This window comes from Prionailurus bengalensis, chromosome D1 (assembly GCF_016509475.1).
Source record: "Prionailurus bengalensis isolate Pbe53 chromosome D1, Fcat_Pben_1.1_paternal_pri, whole genome shotgun sequence".
Lineage (NCBI taxonomy): Eukaryota > Metazoa > Chordata > Mammalia > Carnivora > Felidae > Prionailurus > Prionailurus bengalensis.
The window spans coordinates 782,725-796,243 of NC_057346.1; the positions used below are offsets into that span (position 1 = coordinate 782,725).

At 48.1% G+C, this 13,519-nt stretch overlaps 1 protein-coding gene across 8 annotated transcripts in view; it reads left to right on the forward strand.

Moving 5' to 3' along the window:
• Positions 1 to 725: 725 nt before the first annotated feature.
• YAP1 (Yes1 associated transcriptional regulator) overlaps positions 726 to 13,519 on the forward strand; it is a 113,351-nt gene continuing 100,557 nt past the window's right edge. For 3 of the 8 annotated variants that reach the window (XM_043579167.1, XM_043579172.1, XM_043579171.1), the window contains exons 1-2: positions 729 to 1,355; positions 4,585 to 4,835. In XM_043579167.1, coding sequence (XP_043435102.1) covers positions 1,044 to 1,355; positions 4,585 to 4,835 — 563 coding nt within the window. In that variant the 5' untranslated portion in view covers positions 729 to 1,043. Of the gene's footprint in view, positions 1,356 to 4,584; positions 4,836 to 13,519 lie in introns of all 8 variants that reach the window. The other 5 variants (XM_043579170.1, XM_043579166.1, XM_043579165.1 and 2 more) reach the window with 4 other exon arrangements.

Below are 13,519 nucleotides of genomic sequence, written 5' to 3' on the forward strand. Positions count from 1 at the left end.
CTAGGTTCCAAGCTTGAATGCAAATTAAAAAAAAAGTTTTCACTTAAAAAAAAATAAACACTGAGTCTCCAAAACTCCTCCCATCCGGGGGCATACAGCCACTCCCCCGCAGTCCCCCTCCCCCCGACTGCCCGCACCCGGGCTGCCGCCGCCCCTCCCCCCCGTTCCCTCCCCACCCCCCACCTAGGTCCCCGGGGTCCCCCTACCCCCACGCCACCCCCCCCCCCCCACAACCCGGGTAGCCGGGCTCCAGTACCCGCGCCTGGGCCCCCGGGTCGACCCCACACCTGGGCCCCTGTCCCTCCTCCCCCTGGATTCCCCCGATCCTGCCCTTGGGCCCCCGCCCGCCCCCCGACCTGGGCCCTCCCGCATCCGCACCTGGGTCCGCGCACCGGCCCCTGCGCCTTGGATTCCCCGGCACGCGGGCCCCCGCGCCCCCTCGGATTCCCCCCACCTCCGCCCCCGCGCCCCCCCGGATTCCCCCGCACCCGGGCCCCCGGGGTGCCCCCGCACCCGCACCTGGGCGCAGCCCGCCCGCCCCGCCTCCCCGGGGGCCGCGCGCGCGGGTGGGTCACGTGCGGCGGGCCGGCGGGGCGGGCCGGGCGTCTGCAGGAATGCGGCAACTCGCGGGCGAAAGTTCCTGCGCGCGCCGGCCGCGGACCCGGGGCGGGCGGGCGCGCAGAGGAAGGAAGGGCCGCGAGGAGGCGGGGCCGACGCGCCGCTCGGGCGGGCGGCTCTCTCAACTTTAGTTTTGGCGTCGGCGGCGAGTTTCTGTCTCAGTCGGGCGCAGCCGCCGCCGGGGGAGAGAGAGGGGAGGAAGGAAGGAAGGAACTCCGGGAGCAGAGCGGGCAGCGGGGGAGGGGAGCCCCCGCCGCCCCTCCCGAGCGCAGCCGGCGGGGCCGCGGGGCGCGGGCGGGGGGCGCGGGGTCGCGGCCTGTCCCCCCCGGCCCCGCGAGCGCCCAGAGGGCCGCCGCCGCCGTCCCCCCCCCGCCACCCCCACCCCGGGCGGAGCCCTCGGCCGCGTCGTCGGGCCGGCGCCGAGCATGGACCCCGGGCCGCCGCCCGCACAGCCCCCGGCCGCCCCCGGCCCCCCGGGCCCGCCGCCCGCGCAGCCCCCGCCGGGGCAGGGCCCACCGCCCGCGCCCGGGCCGGCCGCACCCCCGGGGCCACAACCCCCCCCCGCCGGCCACCAAATCGTGCACGTCCGGGGGGACTCGGAGACCGACCTGGAGGCGCTCTTCAACGCCGTCATGAACCCCAAGACGGCCAACGTGCCGCAGACGGTGCCCATGAGGCTGCGGAAGCTGCCGGACTCCTTCTTCAAGCCGCCGGAGCCCAAGTCCCACTCGCGGCAGGTAACCGGGGATGGGGGGGGCGGGGGGAACCGGGGGGGGGGCCCCTCCCCGAGTCCGGCGCCGAGGTTTGCCGTCCCTCCGAGGTTCGCGGCGTGGCGGCGGCCTCGGGGGCCGTGCGCCCCCTCATCCTTTCTTCTTTTCTTCCTCCCTGGGGCTCCCGGGGGGTTGGCGGGACGGGCGGGGGAGGGGGAGGAAGGAAAGGGTGGGGGGCGGCGGCGGCCAGGCCGCGGTGGGTTCGCACAATGCGCGCGCGTCCGCGCCCCGCACCTCGGTCGCTGGGACGCGGGCGGGGGGGGTGGCGGAGGGAGAGAGGAGAGGGGGCCGGGGGGGGGGTAGCCGGTCAGGACGGGAATGCGAGGGGGAGAGGGGGAGGGGAAGAGGAGAGGGGGACCTGGAGGGGGGCCGGCTAGGACTGGACGGGAGGGAGAGAGGAGAGCGGGCGGGGTGGGGTGGGGGGGAGATGGGGCCGGGATGGGGGAGGGGAGAACCGAGGGGGCCGGGGGGAGGGGCGGCCAGGACGGGACGGGACCGGGGGGGGGGTTGGCGGGAGAGAGGGGGCCGGGATGGGGGGAGGGGGAGAGCAGAGTGGGTCAGTGGTGGAGGCGGCCAGGACAGGGTACGAGGAGAGGAGAGAGGGGGCCGCGACGGGCTGGGGGGGACAGGAGAGGGGCTGGCCTAGACGGGAGGGAGGGGGAGAGGAGACGGGCCCTGGAGGGGGGGAGGGGCCGGCCGGGACAGCCGCGGGGAGGGAACGGGGAGAAGAGAGCAGAGAGGGGCCGGGGCGGGCGGAGGCGGCCGAGTGTACAGGCCTGGGTGGGGGGGTCGTGAGGGGGGGTCGGGGGTAGGAGGGTCCGGGAAGTCCGGCCTAGGAGGGGAGGGGGAAGGGGAAGAGGGTCCGGGGGAGTCCGGCGGAAGAGGGGAGAGGTGGGGTCCCGAGGGAACGGGGGTGGGGGGCGCTGGCGTCCCCGCGGTGAGCGGCCGAGGTGGCGGCGTGGAGCGCGGGCCCCTGTCCTGCGGGGCACCTCGGGCCACCCGCGTCTCCGGGGGAGTCGGATAATTGTTCTCTTGTTTTGCCCTGTTGCTCGGGGTGGGGGTTGGAGCTGGGCGCCTGGTTTCTGGCTCTTTCTCCCGCCCGCTCCCGAGAGCGCCCGGCGGCGTCCAGGCTTTCCTGGAAGGCGCTGCGGGCTTAGCGCGGGGGCGGCCGGGCGTCGGGTCCCAGGGGGGCCGTGCGGGACTCTGGAGGGGGCACGGGGGGCCGGGGGGGGGGCCTGCGGGGCAGGGGGGCGCCTCGGCGGGCGGGGGACGGGATCTCTCCCCCCCCCCCCCCACGCCCTGGACCCCGGGCGCTCTGTGCGGAGCGGCGGTGACCAGCCGGAGGCCGGGGACACGCCGCCGCCGGGAGAGTGTTCGCATTCCGACGGTCTGGGTCCTCCGGTTTGGTCACGTCTTTTCTTTTTTTTTTTTTTTTTTGAAAAGAACTTGCTGCAGGCTAAGCTTCAGCGTAGGAACTTTGCCCAAACGTTAATTGGTTTTCCAAATACTGCGACGTAGTTGGTGCAGTAACTCGATCGGGAGGAAGGGTTCTGGCCTCCGGTCCCCCCGTTGGCGCTCTCCTGCCGCACAGCTCGGGGTTCAGGGCCCAGAGAAACTCCTTGAGTTGCTGGCAAAGCCCCGGGTTAGGCCGGAGCGGGGAACCGCCGCTTCCTTTGTGAGAGGTCGGCCCAGGTGTGCCGTGCCCCCTCCTCCGAGCCTCGTGTGGGTAGAGGTGTGCTCCGATGCAGGTTACTTCTGCGCTTGGAAAGCGTAACCCACGCAGGAAGATGAACTTCCCATTTTGTGGCATCTGTAGGCCACAAAGAATTGCAACGGAAAAGTTGCAAAAAGAAAAGAAAATCTTTTACTAAATGACTACGAGACTTTCCGTCGGCAAGTTTATGGATTCATACTATTCGTAATATATAGTTTTGTTTGGTTTAGATAAGTTTCTTAACCAGGTGTTGTGCATCTGCCAATTTGATTTTTATTTCTGCTAGGGATTTCCTAATTCGAGTTTATGCTGATCAAGAACTCAGCAGTCCAGCTGATTTTAAGGCATAAGTGCCTCAGCTGATTGCTTCCAGTCTTTCCCATATGAATCTAGGAAATTCTTACTTTAATAACCAAACCCAAATTCTAATCAGGAATTAGCTATGCTAGATTATGAAAAGTATGAATGTGGATCGTAAACAGTGCTGTTCACAAACTATTGGATATAAGTTCATTTGTGTATATATATGTGTATATATATATCTATAGATATACAGATGTGTATATGTATGTGTGTATATATATATACCCATATCTATAGATGTAGACATGTATGCGAGAAGCTGTTTGCAAATGAGAAAACTGAGGCTTGCGGAGACTGATATGATCTCTGTCACACTGGCCAGTTTGGACTGGAACTCAGATCTTTGGGGTCCGCTTGGAAAGTTTTTTCCTGCCATTCTATACTTGTAAACATGTAAGTGTGTATATTCTTACTACATTGCAGTTAAATTGTTGACATTTTTATCGTCTGGGTACAACTGCGCTGTTGTTTTCATTTTGTTAGGTGTCTGTAAGAACATTTGAAAGATTCTGAATCTTTCACTTTCATTAAAAGTTGTGTAGTTTGTGATGGTTTTACTGATGGCCTTTGTCCATAGGGAGAAAAAAATGACAGTTGTCCTGCGTTTAGGGCTTGGCTTAGGAAAAAAACATTGCTTAAAACCCAGTTGAAAAAGAAAAGAAAAAGAACGCATAGTTGTTACTCTTTGGGTTGTGCTCTACCGGGAACATTTTAGGACTCAGAAGAGCACCCATGCTGCCTTGCTCTTTTAGAAATTTGAGAATTTAGAAATTTAGAAATTTTAGGATTTTTAAAATTCAACATATCTTAGGAATGTTCCATCCATTTTGTACTATTCTCCTCTAAAATCTGTAGAAGGTACATGTAATGTATACTAGGTGGAAATTAAGTTGGATGGACTGCTAATCAGTAAAGTGACAAATGTTTGTAAAAGTGCACATTGAAATCACATAAACCATTGAAAAATACACAACTATAAACCTACATTCCTTTGTGTTGAATTTTAAATTTTGCCTTGGTGCTTAGATACTTGGTTGCAATGAAAATCTTGTCAAGGAAATTTAAAGGGACCCTTTAAAAACCATTTTTAAGAAATTTTCGTTTTAATCTTCCTCGTAGGCCAGTACTGATGCAGGCAGTGCCGGAGCGCTGGCTCCCCAGCACGTTCGAGCTCATTCCTCCCCAGCTTCCCTGCAACTGGGGGCCGTGTCTCCTGGGACACTGACCCCCACTGGAGTGGTCTCGGGTCCCGCGGCTACACCCACTGCTCAGCACCTGCGACAGTCTTCTTTTGAGATACCCGACGATGTCCCTCTGCCCGCGGGCTGGGAGATGGCAAAGACCTCTTCTGGTCAGAGATACTTCTTAAAGTAAGTGGCAATGATGGCGGGAGAGTTTTCTAAGAAGAACATATTTTGGAAAACACAGTAAGGTGATACCGGGATGTAAAATGTCACTTATGTTTATTTTACTTTATATTTATGTCAGGCTTAGTTTTATATACGTGTATTTTTCAGTTGGATATGACCTAATTGCATTCTTGAGGTTGGGTAATATTTTGAAAACTCGATTGATTCTTGGTTTGGAGACTTTTAATAATCTTTTGTGGCAGTTTGGGTGTTCTCATTTTGTCTTTGTTCCAAACCTATTAATGAGCTTGGCTTAAAACTGAAACAATACTCTGAAAAGTTTCAAATAGTGAGATTTACAGGCTGGCAAAGTCTAGGGAGATGGAGGGCACGACTCCGAGTTTCAAGTGCACCTCTCACTGGTGCAGTAGGACTTAGGGAGTCAGATCGCACAGCACTTTAGATGGAGACATGACAGACCCTTTAGCTGCAGTTTGATGTGATTTATTTCTCCTCCTCCAGCCCTCGCGCCCCCCCCCCCCCCCAAATGTAAAGAGAAGTTCACTTTTTCCTGTTGGACACAGTCACTCCCTGGCAAACTTCATTCAAGGTAGCAGATCCTCAAAACAAAATCCTTCTCTTCTGGGAAAACAAAAACAAGGCTACTATTTATTTTTATGAGCCCTTTTGTCATTAACAGAATGGCAATATCTCATTAAGTCGAAGAGGTCAAAATAGAGGTCAAAATAGAATTGTATCCTTTTTCGCTTTGAATTTGTAGGTAAAACCTTTCTATTTTTATCTGGCTTATTGGTGCATGTTATAAACTGAAATCGATGTTTTTAAAAAAGTTGTTGATCAGATTGACATAATAAAGTGAGAAACGATCCTTTAAGTTTTGATGGAGATCTGTCTTGACGACCTCCTCCTAAGGCAAATGTAACATTTATTTATTAGCTCAGATAATACAATTAGTGATACTGTTTTATTGTGTGAGTCTTAGTATTTTATGTTGTTTGTCTTTCAGGGTGGGGTTGTTGGTAATGTAAGATAGGGTTTTGAGACCTGCTTGTTTAGAAGAGCAGAGAAAGAAGTTAGATCTTGAGAAGTTTCTACTCTTTTTTTGCCCCCCTTTCCTGTAATATATTTCCTTTTAAAATTCGTTTTCTGGTGTGCTGGTATCCATTTCAAAGGGTCAGGTTTCAACCAGAACAATAAAGGGCCTGAGACTGGAAAGTACACACAAGTCTGGCAAACTCATCTGCATGAGCAAGATGGACGACCAAAGTAAATGATTGAAAGAGCTGCTAGCTGGGAGGGATGCATCTTGAAGGGAAAAGGAATGGAAACAAACCAAGTCGTTACAAGGAAACAGAAAAGCTATACTTTCTGAACCTCTCCCTGCTGGGTCCCATGCTGACCTGGGGAGTTGTTTTTTGTTTTGTTTTTTTTTTTTTGGTTTTTTTTTCAGCACTTAATAGCCTGCTTGTCTCCTGTCTTTAATTGATGCTGTAGCTAAAAGTATAAGGTTTTTTTTAAAGAGCAACATCTATGCTCATCTTAGTCTTTTGTATCTTGTAGTAATTGCTTATAGGTGACATCTATCTGCCTACATTTTCAGTTACTTTGAGCTGAAAGAATTATTCTATACATTTATTTTTAAAAGTTTCCAATGTATTTTTCTTTGGGAAGAAATACGTCTCTTAACGATATTGATAAAGATATGATGAGGGATATACACAAACACACCACACCACCCTAAATACCGCAATTGAATGGGTCTGTAGGGATGGTAAACCAGTCCAAAATAATATGGAAAGGTATGCCGTATGAAAAATGGTTGTAGGAGTGGAGAGAAGCTTACCTGGAAAAGAAAAAAAAGAGAGAAAACATGATTGTTCTTGAATGGAAAAAAAAAAGAAAAATTAAAAAACAAACAAACATGATTGTTCAAGATTTTTGAGGCTCTCTCCCATGGAAGTGAACTTGGGCTTATTATGTGCTACGAAACATGAGCGTTTGGGACTCCATGGAATAATTTTCTCCTATCGAACCTTTCAGAAATACAGGATTTTTTCTGAGAGGTAGATCTTTCCCAGTAAAAGCAGGCAAATCATGAATTAATTGGTACTTGTCAGGAATTGTATCGAGGGCCCCTAAGCATTGGTTTGTGGAAGATAGGTCCTGTGGGCTTATAAAATTTTATATTCTTTTAAAGAGTGTCTGCTTTACACCAATATGTAATTTGAAGAAGTTATAAAAAGTTAGTTCACATCCAGTTGTTAGCTCCTTTCATGATGTTCTGGGTTGGATGAGTTGCCATAATAAACAACTTACTTTGGTGTACCGTGCAGGTAAAGGGATTAATCTGTCCTGTGAGTCAAAGATGATGATAAATGAAGCTTTTGGAGCCAAGTTGCTGTTGTCCAAGTTCATTTTTATCCTAGTTTTGATGTTTTCAAGTTACAAAGTACATAATTGATTGAGATTTATACTTGGCATGAAGAAATCTGACTATGAATGGTTCAAACATGGAAGGTGATGTAATTTGATTGAAAACTTAGAAGTGTTGACTTTGGAAACTAATTGTTGCCTTGTGATCATAGATGAATGATTTTTTGAAGTCACTTGGCCTTTAGTCTCAAGGCAGGATAATTACTGAAGGATTGATCATTGCAGATTTGAGCCCCCCCGACCCCCCACCCTCCCATAGCGCAGTGAGCTGTTCCGGAGGAGAAGAGCGATCTTCGCTCGACAAGCGCGACCAGTGCAGTAGCTGCTACTCTTACCAGCAACACGCGTGCGGGCTCTGGCGTGATTGTGAGGATGGTGGGAAAGCTCAGTCTATGTTTTATGTAATATTTGTGCTGCCGAGGTAACGGTTTTAAAACTAATTTCTTCAACATTGTATATTGGGCTTTTATTGTACAGGAATCGTTGGTCTGTGTTACTCTGAGAATTGCTGCCTTCTTCAGCTGTCTTAGAGTTTTCCTACAGGAAATGGTTCTTCAAGTAGGTGGTCAACAACTTCCTATTTCTTTATAAGCTGCTGAATAACTTCCTGAATTAGTATTCTATAACATGTCTGGTTACAAGGAGTGTTTTTACTTCTCACATTTTATTTTATTGAATCTGATACTGTGTAACTATTAATGGTAATAGTTACAAAAAATTTCTTGTATATAATGTACCGCGTGGAATTACGATTTTAGAAATTTGATAAAGTGATCGTAAAAGTTTGTGAGTTTCATTGTTTTAATAACGTTCTAATTTTTAAAGGTCATTTTGTTTCATTTATATTACTTGTCATTTTCTGAATAATTGGACAGTGTTTTTAGTCCTTGAAGGTTCAAGGTTTCTTGTGGCTGTGATTTGATTAAAAGTTATATTACCTGGTTTTTTGTATGTATGTATGTATGTATTTATTTATTTATTTAGTGAGAGAGAGAGCGAGAAAATGAACATGCGAGGGGAGGGCCAGAGAGAGGTAGAGACAGAATCCCAAGCAGGCTCCACACTCAGCTCAGAGCCCGAAGTGGGCCTTGAACCAACGAACCCAAGAGATCATCACCTGAGCCAAAATCAAGAGTCTAACACTCAACGCCTTGAACCACCCAGGTGCCCCAAAAGTTATATTGAGTATCTTAATCCACAGTTTTAAGAAGGTATTTTTCCGGAGATCTTCAAACAGCCAGTATTCCAAGATTAAATGAACTGGCCTTGCAGATGTTATTGGTAACTGTAATTGGTTTGTTCCTTTTTTTCTTTTTCTTCCTTTTTTTTTTTTTTTTAGCTACGTGTTATTTCAGGAGTGAATGTTCCACTGCCCTATTTAAAGCTACCTCAGAAATGTATCAGTTAAATGAGATGAATTAAACCCTTTCCTACTATAATTTGACGTTTGCTTCCCCGATTCTCGGCACCCTCGCCCAGTAGAAGACTAAAAGCATAATATATATTGTTACCATAATAAAGCTGAGATGTTTTTCAAAGGAACAGCTTCATAAAGAATAAGGCTGTTCTGTTTTCTGGTTTCTTGATGTGTTAAGTGTGACCCAATGATTTCCCATTAAAAATGAAGAGCTTGGAATATTGCCATTAAATGTCAATTGAGCTGCAAAAGCAAAACAAAAACAAAGCCCTCAAATTGCAGTCACAGAGTGTTTTCTCTGTGAGGGGAGGGCCGATGTCTGCCCATCCCTCTGTCCTGCTTCTCTGTCCTGCTCCCTGGTGGTGGAGGGGGGAGATGGGAGTGTGCCCCCACCCTCTCTGCTCAGTAGGTAGCCATCCAGGGAAGAAAGGCTGTGGGATTTACGCGGAAAAACTGGAGACCTTGTTGAGTACAGGGGCAGAAGAAAAACACTTTGGAGGTAGCGGATGTGACAGAGTAAATAGAACATAGAGATTAGTTTATTTCCTGAGGAGAATAATGAGCAGTTTTTGTGTGAACTAAGAAAGATCATTAACAAACCAGCTGTGAAATACAGCAAACTCCCAATTGGCTGCAAGATGGTAGGCTAATTTTCTATAAAAAATAACATTCAAAAAAATACTCCTTGCCAAAAGCCTCGTATTAATTAACTTAAGAAAAAAAAAGGTAGGTAGCATTTGAATAGTTGAAACTTAAGAAAAAGTGTTTTTGAAATCTTGAGATCAGTCCCCATAAGTAATGTGGAGTAATAAGTTTCACTTCATAGTTAGGAACACAGTGTAACGTAAAATACTATTGCTAGCATAAATCTGAATTGCTTTTTACCTTAAGGTTTTTGGAGACAGGCACATTTTAAGCCTGACCTTTTAGTTGTCAAAAACTAAAGTTCAGACTTAAAGCAAAACCAAGTGAAGTCCTTTTAAAAATCAGTTTAAGATTTAAGATTATGTATACTTAATTTGCTGCCTTCAGTAATATTATAGTTTAGTCATTAATTACGGCTCGGAAGTTGAGTAACGGTTGAGTGGCATTGGCTAAAGGGAGGCTAGAGGCCTGACGAGCTGTGCGGTTCGCCAGCGGTTCTTACAGAAGGGGCCCCGGGTTCTGGGGTGAACCGGAACTTCAGGCCCTGAAGGGACATCGCTGTTGTTAGGGAGAAGAATTGTGTCCTGGTCCTGCGGCACCAGGTGTCCCCGGGAGCAAGTACTGTGGTGGGGGTGGGGGGGAGCACTTCTGTCTGCGGAGGGCTTGACCCCCGCTAAGAGCAAACAAAGAAGTTTGGTTTAAATCACAATGGTCCTTTTGCTTTTTCCCTTTAATGTTTTAGACCAGAACAAGTGGTCAGTAGTTTAATCCTCGTTTGGCTCTTAGCATGAGAAGAATCATAACCTTTCATAGCATCAGTTGATCAGATGTTTCTCTGAATAATGTGGAAACTTAACAAAATACTGCAACTAGGGATGTCTGAAAATACCGACATTTTCAGCTTTATTCGGCCGCGGCCGGCACGTCTCCCTCTGCACGGGTGCTGTATCACTGGACTTAGCAAATTCTTCAGTGGCGTTCTGATTGGGGAGCACTGAGGGTACATTTTGTTAGAAGCTCTATTTTTCCTCTTGCAGTTGCTTGCTTAACCTACAGTGAGCAGGGTTTTTGTTTGTTTTTAAGGTAAAGGCTATATGAGACCTATAAGTACATTAAGAGAGATGTGCTTTTTGGCATAGATCTTTTGGTGTAGGGTTTGGAGTAAAGATGGCTTTTTTTATTCAGGGTGCTCCCACGTGCTCCCATAGAACTGAGTGTGGACCACAGAGTTGTTTGGAATTTACCTCATCACGTGTGCTGAAGTGCCTGTAAGGGCTGGTGGACTTCTGGGGATGAGCTGAACTAAACCCTGCCACCCAGGAGGAGGGGACGTGGGGACTCCTCTCCCTCTCCGTGCGAGCAGGAGTGTGGGGTTTTCTTTTATACTTACAAAACTGTCCTTCCTCTTCTTCCCCGTGCGTCTGATTTTGTGGATTTTTAGTAAGGTGTTTGTTTTATTATAAAAATAATGCGGGTTCATTAGAGAGAATTGGAAAGTTCAGGAAAGGGGAAAGTAGGGCGGAAACTCCCAGATTCTTCCACGGGGAGTCTCATATCTAAGTATATATTTTGGTATTTAACTTTTAGTCGGAGGAACATATACGTAGAATTAGAAAATCTCTTAGTAATATAAGGTTAATAAAGAAAAAAAGGCATTTCTCGCCCACTTTTCTTTTTTTAAGTATTTATTTATTGATTTATTTATTCATTTATTTATTTATGAGAGAGCTCAAGTGGGGGAGGGGCAGAGAGAGAGAGAGAGAAGGAGAGAGAATCCCAAGCAGGCTTCCACACTGTCAGCTCAGAGCCCAATGAGGGTCTCAAACCCACGAACTTGAGCTGAAACCAAGAATCAGATGCTTAGACGGAGCCACCCAGGCGCCTTAGCCCACTTTTCTTTATCTCAGGCTTGCGTTCTCCAGAGGCAAACACTTGGAACTCCTTAGAGATCTGTTCCCTCCTCACATATGTAAGAAAACTCCTTACTTATAAAATGTGCCCCACTGCTGTCCTTAAAATTTCTGCATCCCCTAAAATCCGTTGCTTAATCCTCACAGTCATTTGTGTAACTTTTTTCTTTTTCTTAAAAAAAAAATTTTTTTTTAATGTTTATTTTTGAGAGAGAGAACAAGCGAGAGACAGAACATGAGAGGGACAGGGGCAGAGAGAGAGAAGAGACACAGAATCTCAAGCAGGCTCCAGGCTGCTCTGAGCTGTCAGCACAGAGCCCAACGAGGGGCTCAAACTCACGGACAGTGAGATTGTGGCCTGAGCCAAAGTCGGATGCTTAACCGAGTGAGCCGCCCAGGCGCCCCTGTGTAAGTTTTTTCTTAAGACCCTTTGCGCTGTATATGAGTTTCTGAACACCTTTGATATTTTCTTGGAATTGTTCATTGCCTGGTTTCTTCGTTAGTATTTTCGTTGGTGTTTTGCCCCATTGGAAACAGACCTGAGTGCTCTGTGCCCCTGCTCTGGACTGGCTGCTCCATTCTGTCCTCCTGAGGTTCCCGTATTGCCCTTCATGGTTGGGTTCTCTCTTTCCCACTTTCCTTGGTTTGCTCACTCCTAGAATTGGCTCATCCTTTAGGAGTTTCCTGAGGAAAGGGGTACATGGTAGGTAACTGCATTGAGATCCTTTATGTCTAAAAAGATTTCTGTCAACATTTGGTGGGCAGTTAGGTTGTAGGTAAGGTATTTTCTCTTGGAGTTTCAAAGGCCATGCTCCATTTTAGTTTAGCTTCCTGTTTTGTTATTGAACAGTTCAACCCATTGGGCCTCCTTTGGGGATTTCAGTGGTGTGTGTTTGTTTTATTTTTTAGTTTTTATTTTAGAGAGAATGAGAGCTGGGGAGAGGAGCACAGGGAGAAAGAGAATCTTAAGCATGCTCCACACTCAGTGCAGAGCCCAACGCAGGGATTTTAGTATTTTTATTTCTTTTTTTTTTTTTTTTTTTTTTGGCGGGGGGGGGGGGGGGGTGGGGAATCTTGAACTTCAAGATATGCCTTGGTATGTGCCTTTTTTTATTCACTGTAAATATTTCATGGCTTGGAAAGTCAGTCTCCAGTGTGAATGTGCCACTTGAAGATGTGTGGTGAATTGTCTGAACTGCCCTCTGGTCCTGGGAAAGCTTTCTCTTATTAGTTCTTGGATAACTTCTTCCAGTCGGTTCTGTTTTCTTTTTCTGGAATTCCTGCTAATCAAAATAACTCTTTAATTGTCTTGTCTTTTCTCTGTATTTCTTCACTTATCCTTTAGTTATGTCTTCTGGAGGATTCCTTTTCACTTAGCTTTTAATTTTTTAATCATTGTTTTGTCTTTTCCCAAAAAGCTCTTTATCATTCTTAATTTCCAGAGATTCTTTTGCTGCACTCATTGTTCCTTTGTTGTTTGTAATGACATGCCATTCTTAATTTCATGTGTGTAGTAATATCTCTCTGACGATTTTATAGTGGGTGTGGTTTTTTCTTTTTTTTTCTTTTTTTGTGTGAGTATGGTGGATGTTTCTTTTTAAATTTTCATCTGCTTCTATTTCTTAAGTGGGCTTCACTGTAGAGGGAGAGAGCTGGGACCACCTGGGCCTGCCTGTCAGTATCTAGTTAGGTTCTCCTGTGGTGGCTGGTTTCTCCAGATAAACATCTGCCAGTCCCTCCCCAGCAGACAGTTGATGGTGATGCGCGTGAGTGCCCACCACCAGCATTTGAGAACAGAACAGTTTGGGGCCTGCGGGGTTTTCTCCCTTCTTGGTTGTGCTTTGCGAGTGTCTGAATCCAGAGCCTCTGGGTTCCTCTCTCTGTAACATAAATTTTCCATCTCCTGCTTGGGCCAGGGAGGGGAGCGTGCAGTAGTTTTTTTTAAAGTTTTATGTTGGGGCGCCTGGGTGGCTCATTCGGTTGAGTGTCAGACTCTTGATTTTGGCTCAGGTCATGATCTCACGGTTCGTGGGATCGAGCCCCGTGTCAGGCTCTGTGCTGACAGCGTGGAGCATGCTTGGAATTCTCTCTCTGACTCTCTGCCCCTCTGCTGCTCATGCTTGCACACCCACTCTCTCTCAAATAAAAAATAATAATGAAAAAATAAAAAGGTGTATGTAAAATGAAGTTTTGTGAATCCAATTTGTAATTATTAGGTCGACTCTGTAAAGGTGCCACGTTTCTAAGCCCAGAACAATGATGACTGACCGTTTCATATG